We start from the raw sequence: 17,669 nt of genomic DNA on the forward strand, positions 1-17,669 counted from the left end.
TGAACAACAAAATATTGCAATGTAGCTTTTAGAATCAATTTTCCAGGAATATAACCAAACGATACATCAATCTCTCTATTAAAGCCAGGGCAACAAATAATAACAACAATAAGACCGTTTTCCCCGGTTGAAACAACAGGAAGCGCGCGCCAATAAAGCACAAATTGAATTAGCGCGCGTCAAACGGAAAATATGAAATTTATTCATGGAGCAGCCAATAAACCGTGATTAAGTTCCCAAGGAAGCGGTAGGCAAGTGTCGCTGTGCCCCACGTAAACAATAACAAGACATGCGAAGGTGCACCGCACGCGATCTAGCCTGTTTTCCACGTCGTGAGATCTCTATCAGTCGAGTTGGAGGGAAAACGAACCGAATTCAATAAAGCCAATCTAGCCAGCGACGGCAACTACTGGCCCGCTTGTTATTCATAGGGTTGACGTAGCTTTATACGCGTCGCATTTTTTTTTATGCGGTTGCATACGAAGGTGGATGCAGGTCGAGTCGCAATTTGGGTTATGTGCGCTTCGAAAGAGTTGGTTTCAATTTTTTTGGAATGGGACATTGTGAAGTTGTAGTAATTTTTTTCGCGCATTCGCCAATTTGCAACCGAAATTATTCATTATCTGTTCAGCAGCGGTTTCCAACCTTTTCGGCTTGGTGAGCTACTTTGAAAATTGATGGCGAACTAAAAATTCACCATAGAGTGATAAACATAGATAGAGGAAATATAAGGTGTTATTATTATTATTATTATTATTATTGTTACAATAAGAGTAGAGGTACAAATACCTATAAACTCAAACTTAAAAAAAAAATAACATTCGGAAACTAAATATAACTCAAAACAAAAATTATGGTTTACAATGACAAAAAAATTAGGACGTATTATTCTCGAGGTTGGGTAATCCATCGGTCATATCCATTCTTGAAGGCGTTGGTGGAGGTTGCATCTACAAGATCACTCGGTAGACTGTTCCATAAGTGGAACACCCTATTTGTGAGGAACTGCTGTCTCTGAGGCGTGCGGAACTGTTCTCTCCTAAGCTTAAGTGAATGGCCCCTGAGGTGATTGTAGTTTCTGGAAAACAAGCGACGGATATCGTCGCCAAAATGATTGCGAAGGGCTTTGAAGGTAAAAATGATATCGCCTCTTGTTCTCCTGTCTTCAAAGTTTGGCAAACTGAAGAGTTGCAGTCTTTCCTCATAAGAGGGTCTAATGGGTCCATAAGGAAATCGAGTTACCCACCGTTGAACCGACTCCAGAAGAGCTGCGTCTGCTCGAGATGAAGGCCACCACGCTGGTCCTGCATATTCCAGAATAGGTCGCACATAATATTTTATCAGTTTGCTGAGCGTAGCATTGTTACAGCCGTTAAAGGATTTTGAAAGAATGAAAGCAGTCTGCTTTGCCTTGCTAGTAATATGCGCAATATGTTTGGACCACGAAAGGTCGGTCGTGACAGTCACGCCAAGGTCACACTGATGCAAAACAGAAGGAAGGGTTTTACCATCAAGACGGTAGTGAAAAGATGGGTTTGTTTTGCCAATGTGTAGAACTGAGCACTTATCAACATTCAAAGGCAACAACCAATCAGAACACCACTGAACCAACCGGTCTAAATCCTCCTGAAGAGTGCTATACGATGAAAGAGGGTTGTTGTACAACTTCGTGTCATCCGCGAAGAGGAGGCAAGGGGATTTCAAAATACATGGCAGATCGGATGTGTACAGGAGAAAGAGAATGGGCCCAAGAACCGATCCCTGCGGCACGCCTGACCCAACTGTTCTGTTGGATGAAGATAAAGCATCACCCACTTTCACACGAAATGTTCTGTTGGACAAAAAAGCTGAAATCCAGCTCAGGAGATTTCCACGAACGCCGAGATGATCCAACTTCGAAATGAGACGCCTATGTGGAACCCGGTCAAAGGCTTTAGAAAAGTCAAGATACAAAACGTCCACCGGAATGCCGCGGTCGTACGACTCAGTCCAAGCAGACAGACCTGTTAGAAGATTAGTAAGAGTGGAGCGGCCGGGAATAAAGCCGTGTTGCTCCCGCGGTATGATAGAGTGCTCCATAGCAAATTTGATAAGTTGGTCACAGATTATGCGTTCTAGAACTTTGGCGACTGATGAGACTAGACTTATTGGACGATAGTTCAGTGGTGAGAGCTTATCACCCTTCTTGAAAATTGGCGTAACCGTGGCAGACAGCCAGTCACATGGAAGACAAGAGTCTCGGAATGACTTGGAGAATATGGTGGATAAAGGCACCGCCATAGCCTTAGCACAATATTTAAGTAAACGTGAGGTAATACCATCACGTCCGGGAGAGGTATCAACTTTTAGTTCCAAGAGGTATTTCTCAACGGTTTCTTCATCAATCCAAACATGTGACATCCCAGGAATAGACCGTTCTGTTTGACAAGTCGGGATAGGTCCAGGTGGCTCTGAGGTGAAAGCTGAAGAGAAGACATCAGCGAGTACATCCGCCGACTCCACAGGACTCCCACACATGTTACCATCAAGCCTTCTAACAATCGGTGCCCCAACCTTAGAATTGAGGAAGGATCTTACGTATTTAAACATCCTTTTAGGGTTCCTGGACGAGACCAAATTATTCTCAAATGCTGCCTTGGATGACTTGATTTCCTTACTGACGAAGTTGGAAAGGTTACGATGATTTATGTAGTCCGAATCAGCTCTGGTTCTCAAGAATCTCTGCCAGAGAGATTTCTTTCTTCTCACTAGTGCCAAAATACGATCATCAATCCAGGGTCTCAAAGGATTAAATTTAACCTGTTTTGTATACGTATTGGTTGCAATAGCAGTCTCAACAATTGAGAGAAAGGTAGACCATATAGCATTCATCTGATCGTCTGCAAGGATCAAGCTCCAGTTCTTCGATGACAGTTCCGCAGCAATGCCGTCATAGTTCACTTTCCTTATGGTTTTGAATTGATTATTTTGAGGAGTGGGAGCCTGTAACTGGATTTCAGTGGCCAAAGTTAAATGGTCAGATTTTCCGAATGGTGCTAAATATTTGATCTCTGATACAGTGTCTGGGTCTGATGTGAAAAATAAATCTAATGTGGATGGATTTTGTCCGAGGCGATATCTGGTGGGGTTCTCCACCAACTGCTGAAGTGCTGAGTTAGAAACTATTTCTGCATAAGGAAAGGACGGGGAATTCACTGAAGGCGACTGAACTATGGGCCAGGTAATATCAGGGCAGTTGAAGTCTCCTGTAATCAACATGTTATTGTAATCTAAAGATGACTGCCGCATGAACTGAGCACAGCTCCAATCAGCAGAGCTGGGGCGAGGTCGGTAAATACAACCTACTAGCAAGGAAAAGCAAGGTTTAGTTATTTTTAGGAAAAGGTTGTCTATACCCGTCCAATTATGATGAATTACATCAACTCCAAAGGAAGAGGATATGTGTGAACTCACATAGATGCAAACACCCCGGTAACCAAGACAGTCTAAGTTATCGTCACGAAAGAGCCCATAGCCAGGGATGTCAAACATTGAATTTGGTATGGAAGGTTGCAGCCAAGTTTCAGAAACAAACATCAAGACTGGCTTATGTAGTTGGACATAAGAGAGTAGTTCTGCAAATTTTGAAGAAAGTGATTGAATGTTAGTATATAAAATGGGCCAGCTATTGAGAGGTGTTAGTTTTTTGAATCTTCATTCTTCCTTCCAGGTGGTAGTGATACAACAGTTGGAGTTCCCTTGATATATTTGATAGTAATATCAGTATCCCCCAAATCCTGTCTTCTCTTGAGCTCCTCGCGGGCAGCATTCAGCGTAGAAATCTGTGCTCTAGTTTTATCATCCTGTATTCTTATGTTGTGGTATTTCTGGTTGCCTTGTAGGGAAGTTTTGTTTCTCAGTATAGTTGAAGCTATTTCAGGGTTGGAAAAAGTAAGTTTGGTCCAGCGAGGTTTTCTTTTGTCCTTTGACTGAATTCTCATGGTATTTGTTAGATATCGACTTGAGTTGGCAGAAATAAGGTCAACAATTTCACCAACGACAGGCAGATCATTATTATCCTCTCTTTCGGGCAGATTGGTGATGATAAGATTGAAAGACTTCTTCACCCTATCCAAGATCTCAGGGAAATCGTCAGCCGGAACATCTTTTCGGGTAAGAGAAAGTGTTGACTCCACATTTTCCATCTTTTCAGCAATTGATGTTATGTTGTTAGAGAGGGACGTGTGAGCGTCCTGGAGACACGATATGTCCGACTTACATGCCTGAATAGAGGATTCGTGAGCCGCCAAAGTACTAGAATGTTCGTTCAATGTCGCCGTACAGATATCCAGCTTAGTGAAAAGATCATCTACTCGTTTTCCGACTCTCTCCAGACCAGCGTTCATAGCTCGCATCTGCTCCATGAGAGCATTGAAATGAACGATCGTAATAGGATCGTTTGTAGCGGAAACTGAGGGAGAAGATGGGGATGTTGATCGTGCATCAGTGGAAGTGGAACCGCTACGAAGCAAACGGCCGGAGGTGGTGCAAGAGGGACACACCCATTTGGCATTGGTCTCGCTCAAATACTCCTGATCTTTCTTCGCGACGTTGACACAAACGGGGTGAAAATTTCCCCTGCACTTATAACAGCTGATGGGAGAAGAACCGGCTGGAATCGGTTTAGTACATTTGGAGCAACTATTCGGCATTGTTTTTAATGTCTTAAAATATAGGTTCAAAGGAAAACAAAAACAACAAGCTTCACTTCCTTGGGCCCGTAAGGAAGACTCACACAGATCGGGAAGGCCACGGATGGGTAAAATAATTATGGGAGAAGGAGCCTTACATTCATAGAACCAAGTGAAAAGAAAAAGGAAAATTAATATTCATTTGAATAAAAAATAAAAAAAAAAAAAAAAAAAATAAATTGAACAATCACCGGGAGTCTGAGCCACAGTGTTGCTGACGCCGCCACTGGAGGTGACTAGCGAGCGCTGAGCCGGTTTCGGGATGTTGCTTCTGGACAGCGGTATGGGTCAAGGTCACGCAGTCGAAGTAATGTAAATAAAACAAACTAAATCAGCCTAAAATCGAACTAATTTTCAAAACTAGAGTTCGGGTGTAACTAATTGATGAAATGTAAACAGACTACTCACTCTGTACAATATTTACAGTCTGAAAATGTTGGCTTTTTAGGCAATAATAATACAATATATTCGGAGCACCACAAGAACGTCTATATTTCACGAATGTTGAATACCTGTTCTCAATGATAATTATTTTTATCAGAATTATGCATGCATATGTTATCCACTTTCAACGTTTTTCTTCAATACGGATGTTTTTTCCCAGCAGGAATAAAAAAAGATGAGATTATCAGATTTTGAATGTATTGGCTCCATTTGAAATCAGTTGTTCTCGATCAATTCTAGTGATCAATAGTTTTTCTTTCGTTTGATTTTCTACAATCGATCGCTATGCAACGCGAAACACGCAATTTGACCCAAGAGGAATATGCCCAAGAGGTAGTTTTGCAAGAAGAAGGGTGGACATACACAAAAATTTTGTAGTTTTGGAACGAATAAACTTATTTTTATTATTATTATACACAAGAATTGCAGAAAGGTTTGGAGTTTTCCATACAAGTGTGTCCAGAATGTTGCAGCGATTCAGGAAGACAGGTATGAATGTCTGAAGACCAGGACAGGGTAGACCACGGGTAACAACTGCCATTCAAGAACGTTACTTGAGAGTTTCTTCATTGAGACAACGGTTTGCAACCGCTCGCCTCCTTCAAAATCAGCTTGAGCAAACTCATGGGGTGCAAATTAGCACTCAGACAATAAGAAATCGCCTCAGAGAATATGATTTAAGGCCTCGTGTCGCGGCAAGAGGCCCAGCTCTTACCCCAGCCCATCGAAGGGCGCGTTTGGATTTTGCAAGAGAGCATATCCATTGGAAAGAGGCTGATTGGGAAAGAGTTCTCTTCACAGATGAGTCTAGATTCTGCCTCTACCATTGTGATCGACGTTCCCTTGTATACAGACGTCCACATGAAAGATATGCTCAGTGCACTCTTTCCCAATCAGCCTCTTTCCAATGAATATGCTCTCTCGCAAATCCAAACGCGCCCTTCGATGGGCTGGAAGTAAGAGCTGGGCCTCTTGCCGCGACACGAGGCCTTAAATCATATTCTCTGAGACGATTTCTTATTGTCCGAGTGCTAATTTGCACCCCATGAGTTTCCTCAAGCTGATTTCGAAGGAGGCGAGCGGTTGCAAACCGTTGTTTCAACGAAGAAACTCTCAAGTAACGTTCTTGAATTCAATAAAGTTGAAAAAAAAAAAATAATGGAGACAAGTCAGGACAAATATAAGAAAGAAAAATGATAATGCAAAATTAGAAAAGAACTTATGTAATAATATATCTCAGCTTTGAAAAATGTTATATCTGAAGAAACTACTGTTTAACGGAACTGTAAATTGTAATTTATAGCATAAAGAAGTAATTGCGATTTGAAACGAATTTCCATCAAGTGAAGACCAAGTCAATCCAATGTCAAATCCTCACGTCTTCCCTTTCCAAATTTACCGACTTTACGATACCTCCAAGACTCGAATTGTAAGGGAACATCCCGAGCACAAAACGGTCCAGGGAACAAGCGTAGTTTTTCATCTTCCCAGCATCACGTAATCGACTCGGACACCCCTCATTCCATCCTTTCTCCGAAACACGGTCAAACAAACGACCACTTTTTTTTTTCATCGCCTGCATCATTCTTATCCGTCACAGGGGCGCGCGTGAAAATATTTGCGCCGCTCCATTTACGACCGGACAGTCTGTCCATCTGCAATTTTTATCTTTACGACCGCGCGCCTTGCACGGGGAACCTTTTCATCAACATTTAGGCGTCCTGCACGAGGAGTTCGACTCCCAGCGTCGGTCCTGCGGGCGAAATACCAGGTGAGGCGGGGTGAGGGGTGGAAAAAAGCAACCCCTTGGAATTCCGGGTAGAAAGGGGGTCAACGGTCTCGTGTATTGGGGTCGTAGATCGGTATCGGCATTCCTGGAACGTCGATTACTGGTTCGAGTTGTTCGGGATCAGAAAAGGTTTTGGATTTTCATCCGATAGGGGTTGCGTTGGTGCGATTGAAATTTTAACATAAAAATATCGGGTTCGTATGGAGGGAGGATGGTATTTATGACGTTTTTATCTAATGAAAATTCATTGTACGGGGTCTTGCAATTGTAGAACAGTGCTCCATATCTTTTGTTGGGGATGAGGTAGACTAATTTTTTTAGAGTTTTTTTCCAGTTGATGCCTGTGCACTATGTACTAAAAAAATATAATAATAATAATATAATGTATTTCCACTGACTGGAATAGTGCAGTTAGGGAAAATGTCATAATAAAAACATAGTTAAATACAACATGAACACAGTAACATCAGTATACATTATAAATTCAACTACACGGGAAAATTGAAATCAAAATACTCATGCAATGAATAAAATACATTCTGCCGTAGCAGTTTTTATACAGACATATATTCGATGAAAAATAAAATGACAGATAAATCATTTCCACTTTTCAATTCTCTTAATTAGAATTGTTTCGCTACACATTAGCTTCTTCAGATTTCTTATACATTTTGAATAACTGGAATTTTTGAAATGAAACTCTTACTTATATAGGTATAATATGTGAGGGTAGGTATCAATAATGGATCCTGATAATTCCAGTAATGAGCGGTTTACAGCAAGATATTCAAAAGCAGCGAGTTGTTAACATCCACTTTGAGTTTTCTTAACAGCAAGTATAATAATAATAATAATGTTTATTCAACATGAAGATTATTATTATTATTATACTTGCTGTTAAGAAAACTCGAACAGCAAGTATAATTCTACATATTCCAATCACTTATTAGAATCACGACATACGTTCAACCATTAGTTTTTTATTTTGGACCTGTCATGAGGGATCAATAAACTATTATTATCATAATTATTATTCATGATTATTCTGAAACTATTCTTATCGAGAACAAAAGTTATGGTTCAACATTCCTAGAAGCTCTAGGAATGAAAAGTCATGATAAAATTGGAATATTATTGAATGACTGAGTGTAAACAATAAGCAAAGCAATTGCTAGTCAAGCAAAGCAATTGCTGCTCAAATTGCTACCCAAGCAAAGCAATTGCTACTCAAGCAGAGAAATTGCTGCTCAAGCAAAGCAATTGCTATTCAAGCAAAACAATTTCTGCTTAAATTACTACTCAAGCAAAGCAATTGCTGCTCAAGCAGAGCAATTGCTGCTCAAATTACCCAAGCAAAGGAATTGCTGCTCAAGTAGAGGAATTGCCGCTCAAGCAAAGCAATTGCTGCTCAAATTGCTACCCAAGGAGATCAATTGCTACTCAAACAAAGCGATTACTGCTCAAACAAAGCAATTGTTACTCAAGCAAAGCAATTGCTACTCAAACGAAGCAATTACTGATCAAACTGCTGCTCAAGCAAAGCAATTGCTGCTAAAATTGCTGCTCAAGCAAAGGAATTGCTGCTCAAGTAAAGCAATCTCAAGCAATTTAATTTCAAGCAAAGCCATTGCTGCTCGGGCAGATCAATCACTGTGGAATATTATTGAGGGTAAGAAACAGAGCGCATTTAACTGTGTAAAAAAGTTATTGCCACCTTCCTTTTAAGATTGAAATAAACGTCCATTGTTTTCTCTTGAAATACACATTTTTTGGATTCCTCAATCTGATCCCAATAAATGAAGCCGTATTATTTATATTACTTCAAATCGAACTTTTACCTGGTATGTAAAAATCGAGTATAAAATCGCGAGAATTCGAGATATCGTTTTACTTCAATATATCCCAGCAATTTCCACCTTTCCATATCACGCAAAAAGCCGTTCAGCATAACGGCACACTCGGGTATCACAAAGAGAAAAACAAAAAAAGAGAAAAAGCAACAGGTAGAAGCTTACCGTATTGGCAATTGTGTAAAGCATTTCGACATACAATTTGTCTTTTTCGCTCTGGGGTATGGAATAATCGATGGGAGATATACCGAGCTCTCCCTCTTGGGGCGGGGGCTCCGAGGCTGAGATCTCGGCATTTTTCAGAGCGCTCTGCCTCTGATTCTCCTGTTTCCATGCCAGCGCAGTGAAACTCTCGAAGTACACGCCGTCGATTTCTTGAACTCTGCAACAAACGAGAGAAAAGAAAAAATTGGTGTCTCGTTACGATGCAAAACTTGGTCTTTGTCGCAAGGCTATTATCGTTTAGTTCGTCATATTTTTCGCCTTGCGAAGTTTCGTTTCTTTTTATTAGGGGATGATGATGAGAGGCGGGCGATGGAAGTTTGTCTCGGATGGAGTTAGTCTCGAGTCAGAAGTTGCAGCACTTGTAGATTGGAATTAATTAGAGATTCGGAATTTTTCAGTCCGTTCTAATTGGATGGATCTAAAGCGTATCATACGCCACGGTTTTTTACCTACTGTTGAGAAACTTTCGTGTATGGACCACTTTAGTTGATTAATATTAAATAAGTCACGGGTTTTTTTTTTAATAAATTAATGGAAGAGATTGAAAATGAACGAAAGTTTTAGACTGATGAAGTTTAAAATTCAAGAGAAGCGATGTTGGTTATTTTATCTAGATGATGGGTTCTAATGATACGATACACCTAAAATTCTGAACAATCATTCTAGTGATTGTTTTACATTACATTACTGAATTTCAAGAAGGTCGGATCTGTTTTAGACATAAATTTTGGATATTTTGCTCGAATTTCATGGTAACATGAAGATTGAAACTGTTATTATACAGGATGATTCAAAATTCAAAAGTCCAGGTCATAATTCTCTGAAGTGATTGTTCCAATGGACTAGTTTTCATTTTTTTGTTTAGGATTAATTCTAAAAATTTAAGTAAAATGAATCAAAAATGTGGAAGAATCATTGAAATATCTCTAGAAATGAAAAAGTTATGGGACTTTGAAGTTGCGCTTGGAAGAATAATTTCATAGTACGTAGCGTCTAGTGTGTGACGTCACGCCACTTACACTGGTATTCGCAGAGTGCTTACGAATTCATTGGTGTACAATCATTTGTGCCGTTCGTGTCGTGTTTTGTTCGTTACACGATGGCTGAAATAAAAAAAAATCCTACAAATATTGTATTGTGCCTATGTGTGCAAGCACGACAATTAGAAACCCCAATAAATTGTTTTTTCATGTACCAAATGACATGAATCAAAGGAAGAAGTGGTGCAAATTAATGAGGCGTGACTTAATTGGACCTAAAACTACTTCATATGTGTATGAAGATCATGTTGATGTAAGTACCTATCAGTACTAGCTTTCTATTTCTGATAATAAAAATACTAGGGTGTAAGTTGGTTTGAAATAAGTTATTGAGTAAAAATAACTTTGTCCTTTCACGAAGCCTTCTTCCATTATGGTGACATAAAAACAAAACTCGAGTTAAAACTACACTGTACAACTACAAACGGCGCGAGAGCCTTGGCGCGGCTAAGTATTTAAACGTAATTTATGGTGTAGCGATCACAGGCAAGTGGCGTGACGTCACAGACGAGTCGGAGACCAAAGACGTTCCGCGCTAAAATACGTAAATTTAAATAATCTATTTCTCAGGAATTTATTGATGGATTTTCAGAATTTTTCCACTGATTTATCAGTTTTGCTCTATATTTTAATTCTATTGTGTCAAATATAGTATTATCAACATCACTAAACTAGTCCATTGAAATAAGAAGTTCTTTCGAGTAAATTATTAACGAATATCTTATTGTATCTTGATCTTACCCCGAACGAACCTGGTGGTCGACCTCCGGCCAGCTCAGCCTCCTGGAGCAAAAGGTCGACGGTCTCCTCTCCACGGGCGTTGTCCTGGGGGAACGCTGTCTGAAGGAACCCGGTCGTCGAACCGGAGGAGTGGGAACGAGACATTCCAGGGTGCTCTTGCGACGCTGGACCAGGGCGCTGGCTCCCGGAGCCGGCAGAACCTTCGGGAACCCCGGAGTGTTGCTGTCGCCGGAGTTGCTCCGGGACCCCGGCGTGAGACCTGCGGAGTTGCTCTCCGAGGTGTCCGCTCTGCTCAGCGAGAATCTGGAAGAGATTGAGATTATGTCAGTAGGAGGGTTGGTAAATGAGGAGGTATTAAGGATATTTTTATTATGTTTCAGGCTCCGGGTAGTATGACCTGGAAAGTGAATTGAATTTTTTTATAGGTCACTAAGAGGTCCTGTGGGAAGCCAATGCACAGTTTTCGACTTAGGGGTTATACATCAATTTTACGACTCCTTTTCAATTTATAGCCTGTATTTCTATGTCTACCCTGTTAAGATCTTTTGGTTTGACGTGGAGCACCTTTTCGGCCGGCAATAGTGAAACTGGTGGAAACGTCCAGGTTTTGGGACATGTAAGTGATGAGAAAAATCGTATACATTGTGCGTCGTTGAAAAACAACGGAGAATAATGGTGCTGCAGACCGTAATATTCACGAAAACCCTGGATTGTCGATTGTTCGTCGATTTTGGGAATTAGAGACTCCACAAATAACATTACAATGTATTTCATCTAAATACTTAGGTCTCAAGGCTCTTAAAGTTCAGTTTACACAAGAACTCCAGCCGGTCGATCACCAGCAACGTTGTTTCTTTGCTAACTGGGTCCTTGAAATGCATCAAAATGATCCTGATTTTTGTCGAAGAAGCATCCTCAGTGATGAGGCTCATATTCACCTTGAAGGCTACGTTAAAACGTAGCATCTTTGGATTTTTCGAGCCCCAATTTCGAGAATTGTGTTTCGGTTCTTGAGCTGGCAGAGTTCGATTGGACTTTACTTATTCCAAAATGAGGCGTGTACAACTGTTATGGCCAATGGATCTTTTCGTCTTACGTCTTAAGTTGACCGACTGAACTAACTCTTACTTCGACATAGACCGAACTTGAACTTTACCCGTCTTCGACTTAATTTGAACTGTCTACCTACTCGGACTTACTTCGTCCCCTGACCGCAATTTACCCCGTCCACTCTGAATATCCTTCCCTCCTTCCGGCTTGACCACACCCTTAGGGAAAGTACCATCCCCTATAAGAGTTTTTCCATACCGCCCACAAAGATCTTCGCGGATTCCTGGAAATCGAATATTTTCGAAGGACTAGAACCTGATACTCAGATGTGACACATCTGGTACAACCGTCTTGTCTTCTTTCTTTCCTAACCCCAGTAAATCTCTTAAGTTTTACAACCGACATGACACATCTTCGACACCCCGAAGAATAACACATCCTTTTTACATTATATGTACAATAACAATTCGTTCCCTGTAAATTCATTGAAACTGTCATGCCCTCGACACTTGAAGAAACTATAGGTCTTCAAGCATCCTGTTGACCATCTCAATTATTTACAGGGAACAATAACTGGATCCTACACTTTATTCATCCTCAACGGCATTCATTCTTGTTCACAATGAACTACAGATTCATTAATTTCTCTTGGAATATACTTGTTTTTTCCGACAAAACGGAATCTCTCAGTGGAAAACCTTCTATAGAACAAACATTCCGTACTCTCCAATAGGCGCACATAATGACAAGCGCTCAATACTGAATACAGCCTTTCGCGTCTTTATCCCAAACCCTTCGGACCAACATACGAAAGTATCCCGAACGTATCCATGGACCTGATACGAAATTTACGTCAACATAGCTCCCTCAAAAGAACTTTCAATGACTCAAATACCCTTGACGTCATTCGTTTATAGGTCGCATTGCGTCTGAATGCGGCATAAAAGTCTGGGAATAGGTTGAATTCGCCAACTTCCAGTTCTCAAGGGATGGAAATTCAACACATCCAAGTTCAGCCTTCCCTCGCCCGAGGCCACATGCTGCTCTAATGGGGACGGAGGGGACTTTCTTTGGGTATTATTCTATTCCATCAGCGTTGCCATTTATCTCCTCGTGTACTTCTTGGAGGAAATTGGGGGTGCCGTACGAGGTAGATTTGAAGGGATCAAAATAGTTAGACGTGCAACGAAGGTAAGAAGTCAATGGAGTGTAATATGCAGAGCGATCCGAAAGGCCAGGTCATAACTTCTAGTTAAAAGAAGAAGTCCTTTTTAGTAAAATTTCTTTCAATCTCGTATCCCTTCGGAGATACAGGATGTTGAACTAACAACTTTGACTTCGCCGTTTTGCAATGGATGACTGTAACGGTAAGTGGTAATCGCAAAAATAGATCGTAGATGTCATACAATAAGCTTAGGTATTTGTAAACACAACGCCATCGAAATATTAGACGATTTGTGTCTGCATCATAAAGTTATTCTCGATTAAACATGTCAGCTTACGAGCCACATTCTCATCATTTGTGGGAGGTTTTATTTTCTGCTTCAATATTTAGAAATTTGCGGCTGAGGCTCATCGAATGCTCCCAAATACCTATGGTGAGACCGCTATTAGTGGAAGAATGTGCCTAGAGTGGTTTCAACGTTCCAAGAACAGTGATTTTGACGTCGAAGATCAGCGTGACTGTTGAAGAGAAAAGGTTTTCGAAGATGCAGAATTGGAGGCATTTTTCGATCAAGACTCGTGTCCAATGCAACAAGAATTGGCAGGACCATTAAGAGTGACGTAACAAGCCATTTCCGAACGCCTGAAAGTTATTGGAATGATTCAGAAACAAGGAAATTGGGTGCTGTACGAATTGAAGCCGAGAGTTTTTGAACGGCGTTTGTTTGCTTCTGAACACGGGATTTCTCGAATAATTCAATAGAGTTGTCTTGAGATGCCGAACACGAACGATTGAAAAAAATATCGCTCACATAGATTGTATTGATTCAGAAAAAATAAACTTTTTTAAAAAGCGATTCAAGTTCAGACCGGAAGTAATCCCCGGGTACAATGTGAAATTTTCACAATTTCATTTTGAACGCGTGCTTTTCAGTTATCCTTTGATCTCGCCATCTTCCCATTCGATATTATATTGGAATACCAGAACGGAATATCGCAGCAGTCACGTTTCCTGTATCCGAGACAGCGGAGGGCCAATTTGGTTTGGCAAATAAGGATTTAGGTGTACCAGTGACATTTAAGTGTAAGAAATTTCCCGCCTCGTTATTGGAGAAGGTGTTCCCATCGATCGTAGAATACAGTGGGTGTTGAGGCTTATACAGGAAAAAGAAGAATTTCTCTATGGTTCAACTCTGTGCTTACTCGCATCGTGCTATCACCTGTATCAAGTGCTTTCATAATTATTCAATTCTATTCGCTTAACAAGGCAAATTGAACAATTTCAAATCATTATCGTATTATTCTTCATCCATAGTCAACATTATTTAGTCATTTGAACAAGAAGCAACAATTTTGGTACTTCGAATCAGAAGAAAAAACATCCGAGCCAAACAAGCGAATTAAGCAGATATATTCATTTTTGGTCCTACGAGCCGGATAAAACAACATTTTTGTAAAGAATAAAATCATAACAGACGGTGTTGAAATAGCATGGACGAAAATGAATTGAGATTTTTTTTTGTACATTTATAAAGGTTGTTCCATTTTGAACAGCTCTCTAGTGAAGAAAAAGAAGAAGTGAAATATGACGTTGTTATTGTACTTTGAAAAAAATTCCTTTCACTCCTAACAGTATCGTCATTGAATTTTAATGAGTTGTTCGATTGAATTGAAAATCTGTATTTACCCCCTGACCCCAATTTGTTGTTCAACATCCCTCCTTTGGAAAACCGTGAACCCAATTTCCTTCAAATCCACCCGTGCCTATTTCCCCGGCCATCTTTGATTGAGGTGAAATGAGGTGTGCCTTGAATGCCCATTTAATTGATGAATAGAAAAGGGGCCTGAGGCCTTCAATCGTCCAGACTCAAAAAGAGCCGGCTAATTGCTCGTATTGAGCGGTGTCCAGTGTGAAATTAGAACCATTTTCAGCTTCCTTTTTATGCGTTCCGGCCTGTAGATAGGGGATCCAACCACAGAAAAAAAAAACCCGAGTTCGGTATTTTTTTTTTCAATACATCGCGAATCTTTATCTTCTCGTCTTTATGGAATTTAACGATTCAATAATGTTTGAGATGGGATATTTTCTTCATCATCCAGGTATAAAATGCGCGATACGTGGCCTTTGGAAAGAATATTATACCGAATATGGTCGTAAAGGTGAACATTATACGTTAATAACTGTTTTCAACGGTATTGATCTGTAATAGGTACATAAGGTGGAATTTCCGATGGGTTCAATGGTTTTGATGATATAACTAGAGGACTTAATGCGTAATTCTCCTATCTAGATATTGCATTATCGATTTTCAAAGAAAATAATATAATTTTGGAAAATCTAAGATATTTGCGACCACCAATAATGTTACATATATGATATGTTATTCATTAATCTGTTGTTCCAATCCACTTATTTAATTTTGAATCTTATATTCTTCAAGATTGAATTCAGCGAAGTGAATTCAGAATATCCCTACAGAAAGCTTTTATGGAAAACTTTTGGAACCATCGTTCTGCCAGAAATTAAAGACATCCCAAATGGACTCCCATATTTAACGTTCCACTCAATAAGTCCAGGGAGGCTCACAAGTAAAAACAGATTTTTTCTTGAAAATTCGACCTTATTCTTGGACAATCTTTACCTTCAAGTGTGACTAATGTACTTCAAAAACCATTTCTAATGAAAAATCAGATTGAATTAGAAAACAATATCTACCTAGTTGTTAGATATCGACACGAGAAAAATTCCTTCCTGGAAAAACTTCATGTTTTCACAGAAATTTTCAGCCAAACTACTATTTAATACGCTTTATTAGTGATGACGTCACACACCCCCATTTTAGTTCTCCTGTCAGTGTTCAATAAATTGGCTTATTTCGATAAATAAGATTATTTAAGGAACGATTTTACTATTAATTGATAGACAGAAGGCACGAAATTAATGCCAGTAAGTTCGAACTTGAAGATCAACTAATAAACACGGCTTTTTACAAAATCTGGGGAATGATACAGGATTCAAACTTACTGGTATCAACCTCGTTCCTTATGTCTTTCAATTAATACTGAAATCGTTCCTCAAATACTCTTATTTTTGAAAATAAGCCGATTCCTTCAACGACACCGTACTAATTTGAATGACTATTTATTTGTTTGGATTCTGAACACTGACAGGAGAACCAAAAATGGCGGTGTGTTACGTCACACTAATAACGCTAATAACACTAATAATGGAGGTAAAGGGCATCAATCAAATGAGACTGTTTAAAAATTTCACGTGAAAGTAAAATCCAGATTACTTCCACATCAGTGCTTCATTTAAAATTCTTACCCATAAAATTGTTTACCATAAAAACTTCCGTAGGGCACAGAATATTCAATCCCTCGAACAACTTCATCAACACAATGGATAAAACCAAAAATTATGACGCCATAAAAAATTTATTATTCGATTCAATTCCGCCGACATGAACCTTCGATAAACACCATCTGACCTAATAATCCTCTTTCGTTCGTTCTTGGCATAATTTACACATTACGACCTTTATGAAATACAACGGAAGTAAATTGATTTACGAGGTGTACCAACCGTCGAACAATAAAAATGTCCTTAATGAGCGATACCATAAATCACGTGTTGAATCCAGGAGGAGGACGGTCTGGGCGTTCAACAGGATAATACCCTCTGTAGGGATAACAGGGGATGTTAACTAGATATAACATTGTTATGCAATCGATCATCTTGACGGATACTCCAGCATCCCGAAGGAGGAGGGATGAACCTGCCTTCGGAGATAAATTTATATGGAATATGGAGGAGTAGCTTCAAAGGGAGGGTTTTCTAATCCAATCTGGCCGAGGTGTATGGTTGGAGATGAATTGTGCTCCGTTGGGTTTATCAACGAACAACGGCTTTTTGTTGATGCTGAATGGAAGATGTTTCGGTTGATAGAGGTAGAATGAATTCTTGAATATACTGAATACAATCTGAGAATGAATTATTAATTTTCTTTCACTGAATCGGGGTTGTTGTGGCTCTGTTAGCCTACCATCGATGCTGTTGAAGAAATCGACGACATCTTAGAAGTCTTGGCTTTTACTTTTTGAGTATCCAGAACTGTCTTTCCCATGTGAATAGTTCTTAGGTCAGTCTGGGCATTTGCACACTATGTGTCCAGCTGTTTTTCCCTCCTTTCCACATTAGAGACTGCAGATCTCATTTGCTGACTTACCCACGTGGTACATAAGATATTTGCTCCGATAATGTCCTGTCAGCAGTCCCACCATAACCCGAAGCTCAGCTTCAAGAGCTTCCTGACATAGGTCGGTGAAAGCACCACAAAGTTCTTTGCCTAATCAAGACCAGGAATATTCCTCCAGAAGGTTTTTTCATCATCCCACTCCCATTATTAGACCCCTGCCTTGTATTGGTATTTTCTAAGCCCACAAAAGAGCTCAGGACCTACTGGTGTTAAACCTTGATACTACTGTACCCACAACAGAGTTACATTTTTGTCTCTGGCCAGTTGCTTTCTGCTATTATTGCAGGCCCATGTAAATAGAGACCCCTGGATTTATGAAAGAAAGAAGTAATATTTACTGTTTTTATACACTGGATTATTTAATTTGCGATAAATTT

General features: G+C 39.9%; 2 protein-coding genes across 2 annotated transcripts in view; both read right to left on the minus strand.

The window, feature by feature from the left end:
* Positions 1-17,669, minus strand: part of LOC123672816 (BAI1-associated protein 3) — a 73,199-nt gene that overhangs the window by 28,655 nt on the left and 26,875 nt on the right. The window contains exons 3-4 of the mRNA XM_045607117.1: positions 10,820-11,122; positions 8,979-9,195 (exon numbers count right to left, since the gene is read on the minus strand). Coding sequence (XP_045463073.1) covers positions 8,979-9,195; positions 10,820-11,122 — 520 coding nt within the window. The remainder of the gene's footprint in view (positions 1-8,978; positions 9,196-10,819; positions 11,123-17,669) is intronic.
* LOC123672817 lies at positions 1,709-5,228 on the minus strand. The gene is made up of 2 exons (XM_045607118.1): positions 5,139-5,228; positions 1,709-5,056 (listed from the first exon to the last, which is right to left on the minus strand). The coding sequence occupies exon 2, from the start codon at positions 4,689-4,691 to the stop codon at positions 3,678-3,680; it is 1,014 nt and encodes a 337-aa protein (XP_045463074.1). The 5' UTR covers positions 4,692-5,056; positions 5,139-5,228; the 3' UTR covers positions 1,709-3,677.

Source organism: Harmonia axyridis, chromosome 2 (genome assembly GCF_914767665.1).
Source record: "Harmonia axyridis chromosome 2, icHarAxyr1.1, whole genome shotgun sequence".
NCBI lineage: Eukaryota > Metazoa > Arthropoda > Insecta > Coleoptera > Coccinellidae > Harmonia > Harmonia axyridis.

What these genes read in the sequence shown, in the direction of transcription:
- LOC123672817 (XM_045607118.1), bottom strand. Translation starts at nt 4,691, where the DNA reads ATGCCGAATAGTTGCTCCAAATGTACTAAACCGATTCCAGCCGGTTCT.